The sequence below is a fragment of the Odontesthes bonariensis genome, chromosome 24, assembly GCF_027942865.1.
Source record: "Odontesthes bonariensis isolate fOdoBon6 chromosome 24, fOdoBon6.hap1, whole genome shotgun sequence".
NCBI lineage: Eukaryota > Metazoa > Chordata > Actinopteri > Atheriniformes > Atherinopsidae > Odontesthes > Odontesthes bonariensis.
The window spans coordinates 1,035,994-1,059,685 of record NC_134529.1 but is presented as its reverse complement, the minus strand read 5'-3'; the positions used below and the strand labels follow the sequence as shown (position 1 = coordinate 1,059,685).

The window sequence follows — 23,692 nt, the reverse complement described above, 5'->3', positions numbered from 1 at the left end:
AACAACAGAACTACTGAGTCAGTTCATTAACAACAGAACTACTGAGTCAGTTCATTAACAACAGAACTACTGAGTCAGTTCATTAACAACAGAACTACTGAGTCAGTTCATTAACAACAGAACTACTGAATCAGTTCATTAACAACAGAACTACTGAGTCAGTTCATTAACAACAGAACTACTGAGTCAGTTCATTAACAACAGAACTACTGAATCAGTTCATTAACAACAGAACTACTGAGTCAGTTCATTAACAACAGAACTACTGAGTGAGTTCATTAACAACAGAACTACTGAATCTCTTCATTATCAACAGAACTACTGAGTCAGTTCATTAACAACAGAACTACTGAATCTCTTCATTATCAACAGAACTACTGAATCAGTTCATTAACAACAGAACTACTGAGTCAGTTCATTAACAACAGAACTACTGAATCAGTTCATTAACAACAGAACTACTGAGTCAGTTCATTAACAACAGAACTACTGAGTCAGTTCATTAACAACAGAACTACTGAGTGAGTTCATTAACAACAGAACTACTGAGTGAGTTCATTAACAACAGAACTACTGAGTCAGTTCATTAACAACAGAACTACTGAGCAAAGCTAAAGGACCAACAACAGCACCAACACAACCAAGAGCAGAGCAAAGCTCTGATTAGTCCACATTTTTATGAGACTGCCCCCAAGTGGCAGTGAAACGCTATAACATGTAGACGAGTGTGAACCTGCTGAAGTAGGTTCAGCCTTATTTAGGCTGTGGTGTAAGAGAACCGGGCCGGGGCAGCAGAACCGCCGGCGCGGTTAGAATCCGGTGGTTCAGCTTACATCTGGTTTGTGTTACCTCAGTAGTTCTGCTGCTAATGATCCTCCAAACAGGCCGCTCGGATCTAAGACAAAACTGCTTAAAAATCTAAATGTGCTTGAAAACAATCCAACACTGTGAGAGGAAAAGTGTTAGGATCAGTGATGGGGAGGGGACCAATCACAGGGCAGAGGGGGGGTGAGTCAGAGGGGACCAATCACAGGGCAGAGGGGGGGTGAGTCAGAGGGGGACACCTGAGATGGGCGGAGCCCACGGAGGGATGGAGAAGATGGCGTCTGAGCAGCAGAACAGAGACATGAATCATGAGATCAGAAGCATGATGAAGCTCCTGCAGGTCCAACACACTTCAGACCAAACTGTGAAAGAACAGCTGATCAATGTAAACACTGGGAACAGCTGATCAATGTAAACACTGGGAACAGCTGATAAATGTAAACACTGGGAACAGCTGATCAATGGAAACACTGGGAACAGCTGATCAATGTAAACACTGGGAACAGCTGATCAATGTAAACACTGGGATGAGTCTGTTCGGGTTCTGATGGACCATGCGCACATTTATCCAGGTGACAGCTGGAAACAGCTGGAGGCATCTGCACTGGAAAAAATGCCCCTCCAAAAATAAGTAAAAAAACAACAAATAAAAGACTTTTTTGCTTGAAATAAGCAAAAAAATCTGCCAATGGAACTAGTGAAAATCGTCTTGTGCAGATTTCTTGAAATAAATGTGATATTTAGGACTTTTGAGATAAAAGTGATCTTAAAATTAGCTTAAAAACCTCTTCAAATGTAAAAAAAAGCTTGTTTCATATGAAATTTGAATCAAAACAATTTGTTTTCAAGACTTTTTCATTTAACAAGATATTCCAGATGTATTGTATTAAAACAAGTCCCTATATCTGGCTGAAATGGTGCTTGTTAGGCAGTTGTGTCTGATATGAAGTATAATGAGATATTTTGACTAGAAATGAGACAAATATACTTGGTAAGATTTAGATTTTTTACAGTGTATCAGGCAGCTGGAAACAGCTGGAACCATGTTGTGTAAACACAGAGCAGCTCAGACTGCCTCCTGCTGTCTGTGGACAGATGTGGACAGATGTGCGCATGTTCCCGGTTTATATGGCAGATGCAGCCCTGAGGCGGAGGTCGTGGCCCACCTCCTCCCTGGCAGAGATGGTGGAGGCCGGGGTGTTGGGCAGCGAGCTGGGGGAGGTGGCGGTGCCCATGCCGGAGCTCGGCGAGTCTCCGTCCCCGGCCACGTCGTGGATCTCCTTGGCCAGGATGGCCAGATCTTTGGCCAGGTCCTGGCTGAGCCTGCGGCGGAGCACACAGAAAACATCACGGCGTGCTCGGGTCACATGGCGGCCAATGGCAGCGAGGATCACTTACTTGGCGATTTCAGCGCTGTGCGTGGACCAGTTCTGGTACGGGTCCAGGTCGTTGGGGTCCTCGTCCTCCTCCGTCTCCACGGAGACAGATTTGGTTCTGGTGGCCGGTCTCCGCTGGCTGCGTGTCGGCGGGGCCGAGGAGGTCGGATGGGACGAGCGTTTGGTTTTAGAGCCGATGTTGGTGTCGTAGTCGTCCTCCGAGGAAGAAGAGAAGTCTGTGTCCTTCTGTCTGCGCCGGGACCCTGAGGGCATCAAACCTGTTAGAGCCGGACCCGAGCCGGACCGAGCCGGACCGGACCCGAGCCGAACCCGAGCCGGGCCGAGCCGGGCCGAGCCGAACCCGAGCCGGGCCGAGCCGAACCCGAGCCGGACCCGAGCCGAACCCGAGCCGGACCCGAGCCGAACCCGAGCCGGGCCGAGCCGGGCCGAGCCGGACCCGAGCCGAACCCGAGCCGGGCCGAGCCGGGCCGAGCCGGGCCGAGCCGGGCCGAGCCGGGCCGAGCCGGGCCGAGCCGGGCCGAGCAAGTAACCCTAGGGTAACCCTAACCCATTTCCACCTGAAATGGAAAATATCCATTTCAGGTGGAGAATTCCCAGCTTGGACTCGTGCTTTGGAAGTAAAATAAAGATGTTTTTAATCATTCTTAAAGAAGAGAGTGCCCTGGAAGTTTTTTACATTTGAAACTTTATCTTAAAACAAAGCCAGGACTCACCGCCGCTGGGGTACTTGGCTCCACTGGACCGGGTGCGGGTCAGCGGTTGCTTGGCTGGAGCTCCGCCCCCTCTGTTGGCCGCCTGGCGGGCGTCTCCCACCGACGTCTTCCTGGCGGTGACGACGGACTCGGAGTTGCGGTTGGAGAAACCCGGGCGGTTTGTGGAGGACGTCTCGGTGTCGCTCGGTGCCGTGAAGGAGCCGGTCCTCTTCCTGGGCATCGCTAAGATGTCCAACCTGGACATCTTCTTCGCCTCCGCGGACGCTTTGGGCGGCGCGGCCGTGTGGTCGGAGTTCTGGGAGGCCCGGTCGGTCTCGGTGCCCTCGTTATCCGAGGCCTCGCCCAGGCGGGCTCGCCGCAGCATGGAGGCCCGGGTCGGCCTCGGTGCCGACAGGCTGTTGGAACGGGTCAGAACCTGCTGATTGGTCGTCTTTGGGGTCTTTGCGTTGTCTTCCTTCTGAAGGGGCGCGGTGAGCTTCTTTGTGCGGCCGGACGGACGGGAGATTTCATGATCGGACGATGTGGTTTCAGTCCAGTTTGGACCCTGCTGGCCCTCGGACAGATCCAGAGAGCCGCGGTTCCCGGCGCTGCGGCGCATCTGCAGGCGCTTCGCCGCTTCGGCTTTGCTCGGAGCCTCGGCGGCCGGCTGGCTGCGGCGTTTCTCAGAAAGCCGCTCGCGGGCGCTGAGCTGCCGCCCCTTCTCCTGGATGGACGGGCTGGAGGAGGACTTCTCCTTCTGAAGGCTGCTGATGGTGCCGCGCTTCTTACAGGCGGAGCTGACCGGAGCGTTTTTGCTGCTCACCTGACTCACCGTGCTCGCCGTGTCCACGTCCGACTCGCCGGAAAGCGAGTCGTCCACGTGGCTGGAGGAGCCGCCGCCCTTCTTCGAGCTGCGACCGGAACCCGACGAGGGGAACTTTGTGTCCAGAGAAGACAGAGTTCCCTCAGACTCCTGAAAGAGGGACTGCGTGTCCAACATGTTCTCAGACCTCTGCTCCATGTCTCTGATGGACGGGTGGCTGGAGATGTGGGGCAGTTTCTTCCTCTGGACGGTGTCGCTGGGCCGGTCTTTGGTGAAACTCTCCTGACGGACGAAGGACGATAAGCAACCGTCTTTACCGGGGACGGAGTCCTTGTCCTGAGTCTGGAGGTTCGGAGCGGAGCTGTTGGGTTTGACGCCCGTCCTCTTTGGTTCGTGTCCACTCAGGTGTCGGATCAGGACGGTGGTGGGGGAAGTTTTTGCGAGGGGGTCTCGAGTCCTCTCAGACTGCACCGGGCTCCGTGCCTGATCCGGTTTGCCCACATAGTCCTCAGAACCGATGTAGAAGGAGGTGGATTTGGTGGTTGGAGACACTTTCTCCTGAACTCTAAACTGAGGAGCTGGGAAGCCTGGAGACGTACCTCCGGCTCTGACCGGATTCTTCTTTGTTTTGTCTAAAACGGGTAAATCGTCGGAGCGACTGGCATCGCTCAGGCTGTCCGGGTCCACGTCGTCCTGCACGGACAGGCGCTGGACGGAGTCCTGTGGGCGAGGAGGGCCGGAGACCCTGTCCGGAGGCTCCTGGTCCTGGTGAGATTCGTGTCGGATCAGGATGCTCGGGGGGACGCCGTCCAGCTTCTCTGGAGGCACCTGCGGCAGCAGCCTTCTGGTCCTGGAGCTGTGGCTGGACTCGGACTCAGAGTTGTCGTAACCGCCCACCGAGCGACTCGTGAAGCGCAAGTCTGCGAAACAAGGTGTCATTATTTCAACTTGTGCCAACATTAAAGCCATAAGCCCGATGCCTCATACATCATGTTTATGTCATTACACACAGAACGTCATCAGCACCTTCCAGGCATTCCCCCTGAGGCGGAGTGGACCCGGGTTCATAGCTGTCCGCCAGACTCGCCCAACGGGAAACCCACTTCGGTCCCTCCAAACCAACTATTTGAGCTGGAACCTAGAAGATAAAACACGGTGAACAACAACAACAAGACGAGCAAAGAGTCCAACAAGACCGTGTCAATGACAGATAATTATCAGGAGAAATGGGGAATATCACCAGTCTGCATTCACTGGGACCCCCACATGCTGCACAGGTGTTTCCCTGGGTGGGGATCCAGTGTTACCTGCACGGGGCCGGACGGGGGACGGCTGTCAGAAGCTGGAATAAAGCCATGCAACGGGTCCACAGTACTACCATCACTAGGCGGGTTAGCTTGCTCATCTTTGCCATCATTTATAACAGGCCTATAGACTCCTGAGGTCACACCACTGTACTCCGGAGAGTCGAGGACACCAAACACCTGTCGAACACAGAGCATGCATGAGGAGGCGGGGCCACAGCAACAGGAAGGAGCAAGAAGGACAAGAAGGTTTCATGCATTCAGAGACTGGCTGACGGGCTTCCACAGCACAGCTGATCTGTTCTTACTCAAAAACCCTCCAAGGGAACAGTGATGTTTGACCTGTTGCCGAAGTTTTTCTGAACCCACCTGCTCAGACATTTTAACGCATTTAGGCCGGGAAAGCATCGCCGCATTTCTACCTTTAAAGCCGGGGGCGCTGTTGGGTTATTCTACCTTTAAAGCCGGGGGCGCTGTTGGGTTATTCTACCTTTAAAGCCGGGGGCGCTGTTGGGTTATTCTACCTTTAAAGCCGGGGGCGCTGTGTGTTATTCTACCTTTAAGGCCGGGGCATAGCAGCCATGTTTTCTACATACAGGGAAAAAGACGTGTACGCTTTCCCGGCTTTAAAGGTAGAATAACGCAACAGCGCCCCCGGCTTTAAAGGTAGAATAACCCAACAGCGCCCCCGGCTTTAAAGGTAGAATAACCCAACAGCGCCCCCGGCTTTAAAGGTAGAATAACCCAACAGGGCCCCCGGCTTTAAAGGTAGAATAACCCAACAGCGCCCCCGGCTTTAAAGGTAGAATAACCCAACAGCGCCCCCGGCTTTAAAGGTAGAATAACCCAACAGCGCCCCCGGCTTTAAAGGTAGAATAACCCAACAGCGCCCCCGGCTTTAAAGGTAGAATAACCCAACAGCGCCCCCGGCTTTAAAGGTAGAATAACCCAACAGCGCCCCCGGCTTTAAAGGTAGAATAACCCAACAGCGCCCCCGGCTTTAAAGGTAGAATAACCCAACAGCGCCCCCGGCTTTAAAGGTAGAATAACCCAACAGCGCCGCCGGCTTTAAAGGTAGAAATGCGGCGATGCTTTCCCGGCCTAAATGTGTTAAACCAAAGAATCTGAGGCTGAAAACTCACCTGGTCGATCATGTTGCGAGCCTCCTCCACCTCTCTGTCCTGCGACTCCGTCTCGATGGTGTAGGTCCCCGCATCGCTCAGACTGTCGTCCTCCTCGTTCCTCGCCGTCCTCTGGGGCCCTTTGGGGTCTCCTCCCCGGACGCCCAGGGGCAGCATGGGGGGCCCGGGGGGCCCGGGCGGGTGGATCGGTGAGGCCGTCCGGCCGGGGGTGCTCGGCAGGATGGAGCATTGAGGGGTCGGGGTCTGTAAGGGGGAGGAGGGGTAGGACGCCGAGGAAGGGGCCGGAGGGTTTAGTGGGGAGGGAATCTGAGGGTGGGACACCATCACCGGTGGGGCAGACATGGGGGGGGGGGACGTCTTGTCCCTGGTCGGGGAGGCGTCCCTCTGGCCGGAGTCCTTCAGGAACTCAGCAGCGAACTCCTGAGCCAGCTTAGACTTCTTCCCCACGCTGCCGAAAGGTCGGACGGTGACGCCCGGCGAGGAGCGAGCAGCAGAGCCGGCCGAGGCCGCCTCCCCCTCCGTCTTCTCCCTCTTCAGAGAGCTGGACCTCTGGGGGCCCGGCGGGCCCTGAGCCTTCAGGGGGACCGTCACCTGCTGGGTGGGGGGCACGTGGCCGTGCACCGACGCCGGCCTCTCGCCCCCTTTCCGCCTCTCCAGTTTGGCCTTCAGCGCAGAGTAGGAGTCGGCGTGGGCGGGGTTGTGGGTGAAGGACTGCGAGCGCTTCTTGCGCGGGTTGTCGTCGAAGAACTCGATGATGAAGGCCTGCTGGCTGAGGTGCTCAGGAGGCCCCTGCTGGGGCGTTTCTGTGGGGGACGCCGGGGGCCGGGGGGGGCTCTGGGACAGGGGCCGCTCGGGGGCCACGGGCGAGGCCGGGGCCCGTCTGGGTGGAGAGTACTGCAGCGGCTGGTGGAGCTTCGGGGTGGGAGCGGGGAGGCGGTCCGATGGGACGGGCTGCTGCGGCGCTTCAGGCAGCTCGGGCTGGACGGAGCAGTGGAGCTCGCTTTGGGCTTGGACCGCCGGATCCTCTGAATCACTCTGAGTTCCGTCCTCATGATGGTGACCTGCCGACAGAACGGAAACACGTGAGGATCTCACAGAGAAGCGTTCAGCCGGCACACAGCTCTGCAGCTCCGACTCCAACTGGCTCATTACAGCGAGTTCAGGGGAGAGATTTATGGAGAATTTGTCCTCACTGAGACCAAAGAACTGGACCAGGGCCGGCCCAAGCCTTTATGGGGCCTTAAGCAGAATTTCATTTGGGGCCCCCCTACCATCACCTCAGCTCCAGATGCCTCATTATTCCACAGGCTACACTGTTCTGTGTGTAACGGACCCACAATCATTAGCATTATTTGTAATCATCTTACATTATACAGGTGTCATTCTTGTTTTTAACCTTAAAGGGATAGCAAACTCATAAAAATGGTTTAATTAACTTCTACATAAAGAGTGATGTATAAGTATGACTCATTAATTTAACTATTTGAAAGTAACATCAGCAGGCTGGAGACTGCATTTATAGTAAACACGTTAAATAGTTTAATTTCTTTCAGATGTGCAAAATGTTCAAAATACAAAATGGAATCAAATGACATTCACATTATCTTACAGAAAAATAAAGTTTTAATCAAAATTAAATAATTAAATAATAAATACAATACTTAAATAATTTTGCCCAACGGTGGCAGCAGCCAACAGGAGGCATAAATTAACCTAGTATTAGTATTTTGTCAAAATTAATTAATTTTTTTTCTGGTGTAATATAATTTAGTTTAAATTATTCAATGTTATTTTAATTTCATTTATATATTTACTTTTTTATTACAACGTCTCGGTGCTCTCTGGGGCCCCCTGGTGGCGTGGGGGCCCTAAGCGACCGCATAGTTGGCATATGCCTTGAACTGGACCCCGTCAGTGCAGCTCTGAGGTCTTTACACCGGCTGCCTGTCCATCAGAGGACAGACTTTAAAGTTCTGATGCTGCTCTATAAAGATCTGAATGGTCCAGGACCAGAATGCATCAGGGACCTCCTGACCCAGTATGAACCTTCCAGACCCCTCAGCTCATCTGGATCCGGTCTTCTATCAGTTCCCAGAGTCAGAACCAGACATGGAGGAGCTGCGTTCAGCTTCTATGCTCCACATGTCTGGAACAAACTCCCAGAAAGCCTCAGATCAGCTGAAACACTCAGTGTGTTTAGGACGCACCTATTTTCAGCTGCGTTTGGATAAAGCTCCAAACTTAATCACATTTTAACTCCTGATTTTATCTGATTTTATCTATTGTTCTTATTTCTTTCCTTTTTGTTTAAAATTTAAATCATGCTTTTTATTTCTACTGTTTTAATGTCTCTGTAAAGCACTTTGAATCGCCCTGTAGTTAAATTGTGCCGTACAGATAAACCTGCCTTCACCTTTGCACCAAAGCTTTGAGCGGCCCTGTTTCTATCTGCTGTCGACCAGGCCGGTCAAATCAAACCTACAGGCTATCAAACCTTTTATTTCAGACATGACGCTGCGGTGCATATGGCTGCGGTGCATATGGCTGCGGTGCATATGGCTGCAGTGCATATGGCTGCAGTGCATATGGCTGCAGTGCATATGGCTGCAGTGCATATGGCTGCAGTGCATATGGCTGCAGTGCATATGGCTGCAGTGCATATGGCTGCAGTGCATATGGCTGCAGTGCATATGGCTGCAGTGCATATGGCTGCAGTGTAAGACCGGCTCAGGGGAAACAACTACACCGTTTCCACCGTGACAAAAAACGGAGGGAATTATGGGAGATTAAGGTCAGAAGGAAGGACTGGAAAGCGACAGATTTCTCCGTGTTGTGTGAGGTAAATGTCATTTTTTTCTCTGACTTTTGTTAACAATTACTTAAAAAAATAAAGTCATAATAGCATTAATATATACCATGCTCTCAAAAACTCCTGACACCGCGTAAGAAATGAATTAACTTTGAAGTTAGTCAAGCCTTATGCTAACCTTATGCTAGTTAGAAAATTAGCAGCTACTGTCATAACATCAGTAACTCGGATGCAATATAACACCTGCTGTGAAAACGACGTGTGCATTTAATTCATGTCGATGTAGACAGCCACATTTCGGTAACACATAACTTTGCCTCAGTTACTAAGTTATTACTGCTATCGGGCTAATGTTTGGTCCTTTATTCCCGCGATTTACATCTTACTGAAGCCTCATCCTATACTGTCAATCGCGTTATCATTTTCTTATGTATTTCGCAAAAAAACTGTAACTTTGTGAAGAATTCAGAAGTTAGTCATGAACATTTTGGATGTATTGAACTTGTGTGTATTTGGCCAATTTAGAAATGAGAGTTTTATTCATGCATGTGTTTGTGAAATGAGAGATTGATGAGTTAGGTCCTGTGTTAACAAAGAACCTCTTTTAAGCAAACTCCTTGTATGCGAACGATGTTCTTAATGTTTGAGTTCATATGGAGGGATCTTGATAATACTACAAGCGAAGTTTGATGATATATGGAGCCTTATTTGTATTTTAAATTCAGCGATTCTGACATATGCGGCCCATAGGCTCACGCTGTGGAATCTTCGCCGCTGGTAGCGAACATGGCGCCCATGATTCCAGTTGGCCGAACTCTCTCTATATGCGGCTCTGCAGGGAACATGATCGGTCTGGTCCTTTAAGGTGACTGACCTTTGAGGGTCTTGATGTTCACGGCGAGGTCGCTCTTTGTGCTGTAGGCGTCCTCGCACGGCGCCCGCCTCCTCATCATGGTGACATCACTGTGGACCAGCCAGTCGGCCACCTTGCTCTCGGCTGACATAAGTTCCGCGGACGCCGCCGTGATGGCGGCTCTGGCGGCTCTGGTGGGCGTGGCCTGTGGCTTCCTCTGGCGGGTGGAGAACTTGGTGACGTGGTCTTTGATCTTGATCTTGCCGGGCATGCAGTCATCGAACTCGATGGTGAAGGAGGCGTGGCTTTGGACGGCGGGGGGCGTCGGGGTGGGAGGGGAGGGCGGAGCCGGGGGGGGGTCCGTGTCCTTGGTGGGGATCTCGTGGAGCTCCGCCCCCGGCGTTTTGGGATGCTGGAAGTCCTTGGTGGGGATCTCAAAGTAGCTGGGTTCGCGGTGGTAGGACGGAAACATGGTCTTTGGTTCGGGAAAGTCCGGATCCACAGACCCGGCGTCTCTGTGGACGTCTGACGGAAACAGAGACGTCAGGAAAGACCAAACGATCGGCTACAGAGACGTAAACATTTTGATTTACGAAGGAAAACTTTACCTGGATGAGGGTCCTCGCCGCTCGGGACTTTACTCCCATAATCCTCCTCTCCCCACCAGGACGGCTGGCCGTACAGCGGAGTGGGCCGGCTCACCTGAGAGTCTGCAACACAACAACACAGATCCTGATACATCAATTCAACAGGCATCAGTGAGGCCACCCGGATGTGTGAAATCAGATGTTCTCCTTCATGACTCAACTGAACTGAAACTACAGATTTAAAACTGCTGAAAATCATCAAAACACAATCTTTATGAGTTGGACCAATTTGGAATTGAATGAACTGTGTTGATGTGGCCTGAGATGACATTTGATTTGTTTTTTATGACAATTTCTTTTAGATCTTTGATATAATGTCAGTTCTTTGGGTGCGTTTGAGCATGGTGGGCAGAAAACTGTGCCCCCGCTACTGGCGGGGATTCCGACTTACCTGTACCGGGCCTTGGCCCTACCCTCTCGGCGGAAGCGTCTCCGTCGCCGCGGCAAACGCGGCGGTCGGCTGGTGAAACTTAAAGTCTGGCTGGCAGGATCTTTGACCATTTCCCGAACAGGACTTGGATTAATCCACCCTTTTGTTGTGCCACGCCGTTTCCTGGATCCAATAGATCCCTGCCTTGTACCTGTCACCGGATCGTTCGAGGGATTCCAGCGCCGCCGCCGCGGCCCTCCTCGGCTTTCCCAGCGTGGAGTGAACCTTCAGTTCCTGAAGACGCTGCCACGGTCTTGCGGATCCGCCGAACCACAGCCCCCGAAGCCCGCCAGGATCGGCCTGGTGAACGCCAGATCACTGGCAAACAAAACGTTTATTCTGAGGGATTTCTTCCACTCTCGTGGCCTGGATTTTCTCTGCGTGACAGAGACTTGGATCGTTGCCGGTGAGTGCAGCCCTCTGGTCGAACTTCTACCGGCTGGCTGTTCTTATTTTAACTCCCCGCGGATGTCGGGCCGTGGAGGAGGAACGGCGACTGTTTTTAAGGATGCTTTTAAATGTAAGCAGTGCGCCGTCTCGTCCTGCTTTTCCAGTTTTGAGGCAAATTTCTTTGAGGTGGATCGTTCCGATCCGGTGCTGTGTGCCGTCATCTACCGGCCCCCCAAATACAATAAGGACTTTTTAAATGACTTCTCTGGTCTGCTGGCTGAAATTATGCCCAAGTATGACCGTGTTCTCCTAGTGGGGGATTTTAACATCCATGTGTGTTGTCCTGACAAGCCGTTGGTGAAGGACTTTTTAAGCCTCATTGACTCTTTTAATTTGGTGCAGTGTGTGGCTGGTCCCACGCACGAACATGGACACACGTTAGACCTTGTCCTCTCTCATGGTTTGTCGGTGTCCAACCTGGAAATCTGTGACAATGTGTTTTCTGATCATTTGCCTGTGCTGTTTGAAGCTGCCTTTTCTCGCGCTGCAGTTAAATCTGGCGCTCCTGCTCGGAGCCGTCGGATTTTTAACCCTGTCACTGCTGGTCTGTTCTCCTCTGCTTTTAACCAGCTGTGTGTCCCCTCTGGCTCAAAATCTGCAAATACGGAGGAGCTCAGTTCTCGGTTTCACTCCTCCTGTCGGACCATACTGGACTCTGTGGCGCCATTAAAAGCTGTGCAGCCCAAAGCTAAACCTGAGCCCTGGTTTAATGGGATAACTCGCGCAGCTAGACAGGAGTGCCGAAAAGCTGAACGCAGGTGGAAGAAGGACAAGCTGCAGATTTCCCACCAAATCCTAAAGGACTGTTGGCGCTGCTACCAGAGCACTGTAAAAGAGGCCAGAAGGGAATACCTTTCTAACCTTATCGACTCTAATCGTCACAACCCCCGTGTACTATTTAAAACAGTTGAATCCGTTCTTAACCCCCCCCAGCCTGGGTGCACAGAGGTATCCCCTGAAATGTGCAATAGCTTCCTGCACTTTTTTATGGATAAGGTTACTATTGCAAGGTCTCTCATCTGCACTCCTGCATCTGACCCCTCTGACCCTGCTCCTTGCTCGGCTGTGTTTGACTTGTTTGAGCCTGTGTCTCTGAAGGCCTTAGAGGATGTGTTTGGCCAGATTAAGCCATCAGGTTCTCCCTGTGACACTGTCCCGCCTCACTTTTTTAAAGAAGTCTTTCCTAGTATCGGGCAGTCGGTTCTGGACATTATTAACAGCAGTCTGTCTTCTGGTGTTGTCCCCCAAAGTTTTAAACATGCTGTGGTGCAACCCCTGCTTAAGAAACCCAGTCTTGATCCTGGTGTTTTAGACCCATCTCCAAGCTTCCTTTTATTTCAAAGATTTTGGAAAAAGTTGTTTATACTCAACTGAAATCATTCCTGGATGAGCATGATGTCCAGGAGGTCTTCCAGTCCGGTTTTAAAACACTGCATAGCACAGAGTCAGCTTTATTAAGAGTTTTTAATGACATCCTCCTGGCGAATGACTCTGGACACTATGTGACTCTTATCCTCCTGGACTTAACCGCAGCTTTCGATACTGTGGACCACAACATTTTGGTGCTTCGGTTGCAGCACCTAGTGGGCATCTCTGGTATCGCCCTGGACTGGTTCAAGTCCTATCTGGCAGACAGAACCATGTGCGTGAGCCTTGGTGCTTCAGAGTCCCGCTCTGCTCCGCTGTCATATGGGGTTCCGCAGGGTTCAATTTTAGGGCCCCTGCTTTTCTCTCTGTACTTGCTGCCCCTGGGTTCCATCCTGAGAAAGCATGGTATCTCCTTCCATTGCTATGCTGATGACAGCCAGATCTATGTGCCCCTAAAGAAGAAAAATGCTTTCTCTCTGAAACCACTTCTGTTATGTCTTGAGGACATTAAAGTCTGGATGTCCTTAAACTTTTTAAAATTTAACGAGAAGAAGACAGAAGTGATGGTGTTTGGTCCCAGTGGCTCCTGTGAATCTCCTCCTGTTGACTTGGGCCCCTCGGTGCAATACAGGAAGCCAACAGTCACAAACTTGGGTTTTAAGATGGACAGTGATTTTAAATTGGACCGGCAAATTTGTGCAGTTGTGAAGTCCAGCTTTTTTTATCTCAGGCAGCTGGCAAAGGTGAAGCCATTCCTCGCACGCTCGTACTTTGAGACAGTAATCCACGCCTTCATCACATCACGGCTGGATTACTGCAGTGCACTTTATCTTGGAGTCAGCCAGTCCTCCCTCACACGTCTCCAGTTGGTTCAAAACGCTGCCGCTCGCCTCCTGACTGGAACACCTAAGAGGGAGCACATCACTCCCATTTTAGCCTCCCTCCACTGGCTGCCTGTGCATTTTAGAGTCCATTTTAAGATTCTTTAATTTGTTTTTAAATCTTTAAATGGACTCGCCCCGCCTTACCTCTCTGAGCTGCTCCATGCTCCTGCCCGATGCCTCAGGTCAGCTGATCAGCTGCTCCTGGAGGTACCGAGGGCCAAACGGAAGCTCAGAGGAGACAGAGCCTTTTCCTTTGCCGGTTCCAAACTGTGGAACGACCTCCCATTTTACATCAGACAAACCCCTTCACTGCCCATTTTTAAAACCCGTCTTAAGACCCATTTTTATTCCCTGGCTTTTAACCCAGCATGAGACGCTGTTTCTAGTATTGTTTTATTGTTTTTATTATTTTAATATTGTTGTTGTTTTTACATTGTTCTTGTGTTTTAAGCCTTGTTTTATTTTGTGTTGTACAGCACTTTGTTTCAGCTACGGCTGTGTTAAAAGGCTATATAATAAAGTTTGATGATGATGATGATGACATTTAATTTGTTTTTTATGACATTTGATCTGTTTTTTATGACATTTGATCTGTTTTTTATGACATTTGATCTGTTTTTTATGACATTTGATCTGTTTTTTATGAATAAAACTGAGTGTAATTGTTGGTACCTTGTGGCAGGCTCTTTGTGCTCTGCGTTTTGTCGCCTCGCGGCCGCTCGTCCTCCTCGCTCCTCTTCACCTCGGCGGCCTTCAGGCTCATCTGCAGCTGGCTGCTGTACTTCTCGTGCTGCAACAACAGTTTGATGTTCGATCAGAGCTCACAGAACTGACAGATGTTTCTACATCATCTGTATTCATAACAGAGAGGACTCACACTGAGCAGTGACACGTATAAACCAAACCGTGTTTTACATTTTCATGGTGTTATAACACTGAAGGAAGACAGAAAATGAAAAAGGATATCTGGTAAATATCACGTTAGTTCCATCATTCTGGGGACAAAGCCATCATAGAGAGGTTGTTAACTTCAAATCCTTTTTTTCACCTATTTTTATTAAACGATGGAAACCTGTTATAGCTCTGCTAATACAGTAAGTATATAGCATAAGACTTCTGGTTAGGTACTAAATACATTCACACCGCCAGTCATTTGATACCGAGAGTGGATCTTTCCTTTTCTTTTCTTTCTTTTTTCTCTTTCCTCCCTTCTTTCTCTCCTTCCTTTTAAAAAAATAATTTATTTTTTCTACTTATATTATTTTTTTTCCCTTTCAAATTATCACTACTATTAAAATTATCTTTTTTTTCTAAATTATGTTCAGTTATTTATCTTTATTTAATTTTCACTTCAAATCTGTGTAATTGGTCCTATGTTTTATTAGTTTTCATTTATTGAACTACTATATTTCATGACTGTTGATTTTGCTAAGATGATGTGCAGCTGTAAACATGTACATGAAGGAAAATTTGACTTGTCATGTTACCATTGTGAAAAAATGAATAAAAATTAAGTTATAAAAAAATATGTACTTTTTTTCACAGCATTTTGGTTATTAAACAACTTTATGTGTCAATTTATTGCTTCAATGAGTAAAAGTAAAAACACATCATGGCATAGTTTGGACTTATGTGTACGAAACTAAACTAGAGAATCAGCAGCTGTGCTATGAATGTTGATTTTGAGTCCAAACATGACACTAACTTCAGCGTTGACACTTTTAAAATGGTTAAAATTGTGTTTCCTGGTGTGGTTTGACGTCATGAATCAGTGTCACAGGTGGGAAACTGTGTAAACGCTGCCACCTGCAGGCTGAAGTGCGAACACACTGACCTTCAGGGCCTCCTCCGGGACTTTGTGTTGACTTTTCTCCAGAACGTAGACGTGAGAATGTGGAGAAACAGCTCAGAAAAATACTGAAACCAACAAAAATACACTTTGAAAATGACGTGTATCAGTAGCAGGTAGCGCTTCCAGCTACTGGAGTTTACTCAAGGGCGTTCCTCAGGGCTCAATCCTGGGGCCCTTTATATAAAGCTTTTAATACTTTCCTGCAAACTTGGTGTGAGTTAAAACTTGTTTTGAATGCCAATAAAACTAAACTTATATCCTGAATCTTCTGTCTATTGTCCCTATTCAATTCAATTCAATTCATTTCATTTTTATTTATATAGCGCCAAATACAACAAATGTCATCTCAAGGCACTTAGATAATAAAGTCCAATTCAAGCCAATTGGAATTCAATTAATTGTAATCATAATTATTCATAAAATAATCCAATTCGTTCATATAGAGCCAATTCAAAAACAATTTCCTAGCTAAGGAAACCAACAGATTGCACTGAAACTTTTTTCAGGTCCAGTACAGATATCTGTGAATCCAAACTGATGACTCGGCCTCGTTCTTCTGTAGATTCAAACATTTATAAAGCTCCCAGATCAGCTTCAGAGCTCCACCTCTCAGTTTAAAGTACAGGAAGTTATTAACTATTAGAGTTAATCTGAAGGTGCCAGATTTAAGCTGAGACTTTTAATCTAAAGAGTTTTTATTCCTGGTTAAAGGTTCGGATGGATGAACACAGAAGGATATCGTATCCAAAGCGGATGATGTCGGACAGTTTGAGGGTGATGTAGGTCTGATCAGGGATCCGCAGGTCGTTCACAAACGTCTGAAGGAGAAAAACAAACAACAACTATGACATCATCAAACGCATCAACATAAAACCTACCAAAACATGGCTGTGTTCGAAACCGCATACTTCACCTACTACTCATACTAACTTTAACTTTTTTTAGTTCCCGGATGCATACTAGATTCTCTGAAATGTTGGGTATGCATCATGAGGTTACTACTCATACTCAAACTACCCAAGATGCAACGTAACGTGACGTCGCCGATCGTCATTTCCTGTCAAAACGGCAGTTTCAAGCTAGCTACAACGAGGGTAGGTTCACTTCCTGTTTTCAAAACAAAAGCACCAATTGTATGGTAATGGCTTTCCCTATGGTAAAAGGCAACGGGTATTTTATTTTGTGAAAATAACAGGAAGTGCGTTAGCTCACTGCGGCTAGCTTTAGTAGCGCCGAATTCGTGGGAACAAAACTGTAAACAGCCGGTATTTTGTCAGGTTTTCAACACGTTGGGGATCTAAACGACTACTTTCTCACCTGAAAATGTTTCAAATGTTGCTAAAGTTTACAGAGTTTAGAGCTTAAGAGAAATCAGCTTCAGGCCGGCTGATTTCTGCTCGGGCAGTAGCGAAATGCATTGTGGGTAAACGCTCTGCATACTGTCTGATCGATCAGTATGTAGTATATAGTATGCAGTATGTAGTATGTAGAATGTAGTATGCAGTATGTAGTATGCAGTATGTAGAATGTAGTATGTAGTATGTAGTATGCAGTATGTAGTATGCAGTATGCAGTTTGTAGTATGTAGAATGTAGTATGCAGTATGTAGTATGTAGTATGTAGTATGCAGTATGTAGTATGCAGTATGTAGAATGTAGTATGTAGTATGTAGTATGCAGTATGTAGTATGCAGTATGTAGTATGCAGTATGTAGTATGTAGAATGTAGTATGTAGTATGTAGTATGTAGTATGCAGTATGTAGAATGTAGTATGTAGTATGTAGTATGCAGTATGTAGTATGCAGTATGTAGTATGTAGAATGTAGTATGTAGTATGTAGTATGTAGTATGCAGTATGTAGTATGCAGTATGTAGTATGCAGTATGTAGTATGTAGTATGTAGTATGCAGTATGTAGTATGTAGAATGTAGTATGTAGTATGTAGTATGCAGTATGTAGAATGTAGTATGTAGTATGTAGTATGCAGTATGTAGTATGCAGTATGTAGTATGCAGTATGTAGTATGTAGTATGTAGTATGTAGAATGTAGTATGTAGTATGTAGAATGTAGTATGCAGTATGTAGTATGCAGTATGTAGTATGTAGTATGTAGTATGCAGTATGTAGTATGTAGAATGTAGTATGCAGTATGTAGTATGTAGAATGTAGTATGTAGTATGCAGTATGTAGTATGTAGTATGTAGTATGCAGTATGTAGTATGTAGAATGTAGTATGCAGTATGTAGTATGTAGAATGTAGTATGTAGTATGCAGTATGTAGTATGTAGTATGTAGTATGCAGTATGTAGTATGCAGTATGTAGTATGCAGTATGTAGTATGTAGTATGTAGTATGCAGTATGTAGAATGTAGTATGCAGTATGTAGTATGTAGAATGTAGTATGTAGTATGCAGTATGTAGTATGTAGAATGTATGTAGTATGTAGTATGTAGTATGCAGTATGTAGTATGCAGTATGTAGTATGTAGTATGTAGAATGTAGTATGCAGTATGCAGTATGTAGTATGTAGTATGTAGAATGTAGTATGTAGTATGTAGTATGCAGTATGTAGTATGTAGAATGTATGTAGTATGTAGTATGCAGTATGTAGTATGTAGTATGTAGTATGTAGTATGTAGTATGCAGTATGTAGTATGCAGTATGTAGTATGTAGAATGTAGTATGTAGTATGCAGTATGTAGTATGCAGTATGTAGTATGTAGAATGTAGTATGTAGTATGTAGAATGTAGTATGTAGTATGCAGTATGTAGTATGCAGTATGTAATATGTAGAATGTAGTATGTAGTATGCAGTGTGTAGTATGCAGTATGTAGTATGTAGTATGCAGTATGTAGTATGTAGTATGCAGTATGTAGTATGTAGAATGTAGTATGTAGTATGCAGTATGTAGTATGCAGTATGTAGTATGTAGTATGCAGTATGTAGTATGTAGTATGTAGAATGTAGTATGCAGTATGTAGTATGTAGTATGTAGAATGTAGTATGCAGTATGTAGTATGTAGTATGTAGAATGTAGTATGTAGTATGCAATATGTAGTATGCAGTATGTAGTAACCCCCCCACCAGCTGATTGGATGATGGCTGTGATGTCATCGCCTCACCCCGTTCAGGCTCCCCAGGTCCTTCACCAGGTGTTCGTCGGTCGTCGGGTTGTAGTTGATGACGGCGTGTTGTTTGTCCACGCTGCGCGACTGCAACACACACACACGGAGTGTGAGCAGCGTAACCATGGCAACCAACAGAACCACAGCGTCTGAGCAGCGTAACCACGACGACCAACAGAACAACCAGAGTGACATCATCACGCACCTGCAGCATCAGCTCGCAGTCCTCTCGGCCCACGAAGATCATCTCTCTGGGGAGGCGGTGCCGAGTGCCCGAGCTGCTCACCAGGAACCATGATGTCACGCTCATCTTCAGGGGGCTGCTGGGAAACCCCAGAGCATCCTGGGAAACGGAGGCCAGAGACACAGAGAGGAAGATGAGGCTGTTAGGGGGGCCAGTCGGCCGTTAGGGGGGCCAGTCTGCCGTTAGGGGGCCCAGTCTGCCGTTAGGGGGGCCCAGTCTGCCCAGTCTTCCGTTAGGGGGGCCCAGTCAGTCGTTAGGGGGCCCCAGTCTGCCGTTAGGGGGCCCAGTCGGTCGTTAGGGGGCCCCAGTCTGCCGTTAGGGGGCCCAGGGGCCAGTAGGTCGTTAGGGGGGCCCAGTCTGCCGTTAGGGGGGCCCAGTCTGCCGTTAGGGGGCCCAGTCGGTCGTTAGGGGGGCCAGTAGGTCGTTAGGGGGGCCCAGTCTGCCGTTAGGGGGCCCAGTCTGCCGTTAGGGGGGCCCAGTCTGCCGTTAGGGGGCCCAGTCTGCCGTTAGGGGGGCCCAGTCTGCCCAGTCTTCCGTTAGGGGGGCCCAGTCAGTCGTTAGGGGGGCCCAGTCTGCCGTTAGGGGGCCCAGTCTGCCGTTAGGGGGGCCCAGTCTGCCCAGTCTTCCGTTAGGGGGGCCCATTCAGTCGTTAGGGGGGCCCAGTCTGCCGTTAGAGGGGCCCAGCCTGCCGTTAGGGGGGCCCAGTCTGCCGTTAGGGGGCCCAGTCTGCCGTTAGGGGGGCCCAGTCTGCCCAGTCTTCCGTTAGGGGGGCCCAGTCAGTCGTTAGAGGGGCCCAGTCAGTCGTTAGGGGGGCCCAGTCTGCCCAGTCTTCCGTTAGGGGGGCCCAGTCAGTCGTTAGGGGGGCCCAGTCTGCCGTTAGAGGGGCCCAGCCTGCCGTTAGGGGGCCCAGTCGGCTGTTAGGGGGGCCCAGTCTGCCGTTAGGGGGCCCAGCCTGCCGTTAGGGGGGCCCAGTCTGCCGTTAGAGGGGCCCAGCCTGCCGTTAGGGGGCCCAGTCGGTATTAGGGGAGCCAGTAGGTCGTTAGGGGGGCCAGTAGGTCGTTAGGGGGCCAGTAGGTCGTTAGGGGGCCAGTAGGTCGTTAGGGGGCCCAGTCTGCCGTTAGGGGGCCCAGTCAGTCGTTAGAGGGGCCCAGTCAGTCGTTAGGGGGGCCAGTAGGTCGTTAGGGGGGCCAGTAGGTCGTTAGGGGGGCCAGTAGGTCGTTAGGGGGCCAGTCAGTCGTTAGGGGGGCCCAGTCAGTCGTTAGGGGGCCAGTCAGTCGTTAGGGGGGCCAGTAGGTCGTTAGGGGGCCCAGTCTGCCGTTAGGGGGCCCAGTCAGTCGTTAGGGGGGCCAGTAGGTCGTTAGGGGGGCCCAGTCAGTCGTTAGGGGGCCAGTCAGTCGTTAGGGGGGCCAGTAGGTCGTTAGGGGGGCCCAGTCAGTCGTTAGGGGGCCAGTCAGTCGTTAGGGGGGCCAGTAGGTCGTTAGGGGGCCCAGTCTGCCGTTAGGGGGCCCAGTCGGTCGTTAGGGGGGCCAGTAGGTCGTTAGGGGGGCCCAGTCTGCCGTTAGGGGGCCCAGTCAGTCGTTAGGGGGCCCCAGTCTGCCGTTAGGGGGCCCAGTCGGTCGTTAGGGGGCCAGTCGGTCGTTAGGGGGGCCAGTAGGTCGTTAGGGGGGCCCAGTCAGTCGTTAGGGGGCCCAGTCTGCCGTTAGGGGGGCCCAGTCAGTCGTTAGGGGGGCCCAGTCTGCCGTTAGGGGGGCCCAGTCTGCCGTTAGAGGGGCCCAGTCAGTCGTTAGGGGGCCCAGTCAGTCGTTAGGGGGGCCCAGTCTGCCGTTAGGGGGGCCCAGTCAGTCGTTAGAGGGGCCCAGTCAGTCGTTAGGGGGCCCAGTCAGTCGTTAGGGGGGCCCAGTCAGTCGTTAGGGGGGCCCAGTCAGTCGTTAGGGGGCCCAGTCTGCCGTTAGGGGGGCCCAGTCTGCCGTTAGGGGGGCCCAGTCAGTCGTTAGAGGGGCCCAGTCTGCCGTTAGGGGCCCAGTCGGTCGTTAGGGGGGCCCAGTCTGCCGTTAGGGGGGCCCAGTCAGTCGTTAGGGGGCCCAGTCAGTCGTTAGAGGGGCCCAGTCAGTCGTTAGGGGGGCCCAGTCAGTCGTTAGGGGGCCCAGTCTGCCGTTAGGGGGGCCCAGTCAGTCGTTAGAGGGGCCCAGTCTGCCGTTAGGGGCCCAGTCGGTCGTTAGGGGGGCCCAGTCTGCCGTTAGGGGGGCCCAGTCAGTCGTTAGGGGGCCCAGTCAGTCGTTAGAGGGGCCCAGTCAGTCGTTAGGGGGGCCCAGTCTGCCGTTAGGGGGGGCCAGTCTGCCCAGTCTTCCGTTAGGGGGCCCAGTCGGTCGTTAGGGGGCCCAGTCAGTCGTTAGGGGGCCCAGTCTGCCGTTAGGGGGGCCCAGTCAGTCGTTAGGGGGCCCAGTCAGTCGTTAGGGGGGCCCAGTCTGCCGTTAGGGGGGCCCAGTCAGTCGTTAGAGGGGCCCAGTCTGCCGTTAGGGGCCCAGTCGGTCGTTAGGGGGGCCCAGTCTGCCGTTAGGGGGGCCCAGTCAGTCGTTAGGGGGCCCAGTCAGTCGTTAGAGGAGCCCAGTCTGCCGTTAGGGGGGCCCAGTCTGCCCAGTCTTCCGTTAGGGGGCCCAGTCGGTCGTTAGGGGGCCAGTCGGTCGTTAGGGGGGCCCAGTCTGCCGTTAGGGGCCCAGTCGGCCGTTAGGGGGCCCAGTCAGTCGTTAGGGGGGCCCAGTCTGCCGTTAGGGGCCCAGTAGGTCGTTAAGGGGGCCCAGTCAGTCGTTAGGGGGCCCAGTCAGTCGTTAGGGGGGCCCAGTCTGCCGTTAGGGGGGCCCAGTCAGTCGTTAGAGGGGCCCAGTCTGTCGTTAGGGGGGCCCAGTCTGCCGTTAGGGGGCCCAGTCTGCCGTTAGGGGGCCAGTCGGTCGTTAGGGGGGCCAGTCGGCCGTTAGGGGGGCCCAGTCTGCCGTTAGGGGCCCAGTCGGCCGTTAGGGGGCCAGTCGGTCGTTAGGGGGGCCCAGTCTGCTGTTAGGGGGCCCAGTCTGCCGTTAGGGGGTTCCAGTCTGCCGTTAGGGGGCCCAGTCGGTCGTTAGGGGGGCCCAGTCGGTCGTTAGGGGGGCCCAGTCGGCCGTTAGGGGGGCCCAGTCTGCTGTTAGGGGGCCCAGTCTGCCGTTAGGGGGCCCAGTCTGCCGTTAGGGGCCCAGTCGGCCGTTAGGGGGGCCCAGTCTGCCGTTAGGGGGCCCAGTCTGCCGTTAGGGGCCCAGTCGGTCGTTAGGGGGGCCCAGTCGGCCGTTAGGGGGGCCCAGTCTGCCGTTAGGGGGGCCAGTCTGCCGTTAGGGGCCCAGTCGGTCGTTAGGGGGGCCCAGTCGGCCGTTAGGGGGGCCCAGTCTGCCGTTAGGGGGCCCAGTCGGTCGTTAGGGGGGCCCAGTCTGCCGTTAGGGGGGCCCAGTCTGCCGTTAGGGGGGCCCAGTCGGCCGTTAGGGGGGCCCCTTTCCCTTTCTGTGGTTCTGTTAGCTTCACCAGGAAGAAGAGGAGGTCTTCTTCATCCCTGAAACCGACCAATCAGAGGCAGCGTGTCCGGAGTTCCTGCAGACAGATCCCAGGGACTCTGCAGCCCTGAGTTCTGTCTGCAGGACAGCAGCTGCTTCTGGTTCTGGTTCTGGTCGGATCACGTGTGAGCAGAGTGTTAAACAGGTGTGTTACGTTCATCCCTCTGATGATCAGCTGTTCTGATCGATCAGCTGATCAGGAGCTGAAACACTCACACATCACGTGGCCCGAGGCTTCATAAACCCGCTGAACGCGACCTTGGAGATGGTTACCTGTCATCATCATCATCATCATCATCATCATCACATCAACCGAGCCGCGCCCGGATACCACAGACGCGCGCAAGCTGGCACGCGCACACAACAGGATGCAGGAGGAGCGGAGCGCATGTCCCGCTGCCGCCTCAGAACCTGAGAAACACGGTTCTGCTGGTTCTGCTGGTTCTGTTCGGCCTGCAGCCACCTCAGACGGTCCGCTCCCCCTCCTCCTCCTCCTCCTCCTCCTCCCCCTCCTCACCTCCGCATGCGGCCGCCGCTCCTCCGCTCCTTTGATCCGGGCCGGCGCGCCTCGGGGCGGGCAGAGCACCAGCTGCGGCCCGCGGAACCGGACGGTGGAGGCGGATCGGGTCTCTGCTGGTGTCGGTGTGATGCTGCGGCTGTTACGGCATCTCTCAGTCTGCCTCCTCCTGACGCACCAGCGGCCACCCGCTGCGTCAAGACGCACCGCGTTAGCGGCGACGACACCGGAAGCAGCAACCAGACCGTCAGAGTAAAGCGCGCTCCTGATTTCTCTGGTCACGTGACAACACGGCTGCTGACTTGAATTAAAACGTGAACCCGTTTCTTTGTCTTCATGTTTAACAGTTAAGACCCCGCGAAGCCTCCAGGACCCCCAGGAGACCCCCGCTGTGGTCCCTGGGGCCGCAGCGTGCGTGTTAAGGATTACCTGTGAACGTGCGCGTGCACGCTCTGTTCAGCGGTCGCAATGAGCGCGCTCTTATTGTGAAGGGGGGTCTGTTTTCATCAATGTCTCCATCGATACGAAGTCTGTCGCTCTCAGGGTCACGTGGCTCCGCATCTGTCCCATGCTGCTCCCGTTTCATGGTGATGTCATGAACAGATGAAGTCACATGACCCCGGACCGGGTCTGGAGGTGTGGGCCAAAGAGCGGGCCATGTGACGTCATAACCACCGACAGCAGCGTCACATATATATATTTTTAGTCAGGTCCAAAACACAGCTGGAGCTTTAACATCTGGAGCTTTAACATCTGGAGT

The 23,692-nt window shown here is 51.3% G+C and overlaps 1 protein-coding gene across 4 annotated transcripts in view; it reads right to left on the bottom strand.

Annotated features, from left to right (window-relative positions):
- Nucleotides 1-23,125, bottom strand: part of cep170bb (centrosomal protein 170Bb) — a 28,687-nt gene extending 5,562 nt beyond the window's left edge. For 2 of the 4 annotated variants that reach the window (XM_075459308.1, XM_075459310.1), the window contains exons 1-10: nucleotides 15,459-16,124; nucleotides 14,297-14,414; nucleotides 10,454-10,555; nucleotides 9,867-10,370; nucleotides 6,184-7,244; nucleotides 5,045-5,221; nucleotides 4,764-4,875; nucleotides 2,936-4,657; nucleotides 2,224-2,464; nucleotides 1,992-2,148 (exon numbers count right to left, since the gene is read on the bottom strand). In XM_075459308.1, the coding sequence (XP_075315423.1) occupies nucleotides 1,992-2,148; nucleotides 2,224-2,464; nucleotides 2,936-4,657; nucleotides 4,764-4,875; nucleotides 5,045-5,221; nucleotides 6,184-7,244; nucleotides 9,867-10,370; nucleotides 10,454-10,555; nucleotides 14,297-14,387 (4,167 nt within the window). In that variant the 5' untranslated portion in view covers nucleotides 14,388-14,414; nucleotides 15,459-16,124. Of the gene's footprint in view, nucleotides 1-1,064; nucleotides 1,107-1,991; nucleotides 2,149-2,223; nucleotides 2,465-2,935; nucleotides 4,658-4,763; nucleotides 4,876-5,044; nucleotides 5,222-6,183; nucleotides 7,245-9,866; nucleotides 10,371-10,453; nucleotides 10,556-14,296; nucleotides 14,415-15,458; nucleotides 16,125-16,215; nucleotides 16,295-18,599; nucleotides 18,690-18,807; nucleotides 18,946-22,932 lie in introns of those variants that run through there. The other 2 variants (XM_075459311.1, XM_075459309.1) reach the window with 2 other exon arrangements.
- Between the last annotated feature and the right edge of the window lie 567 nt (nucleotides 23,126-23,692).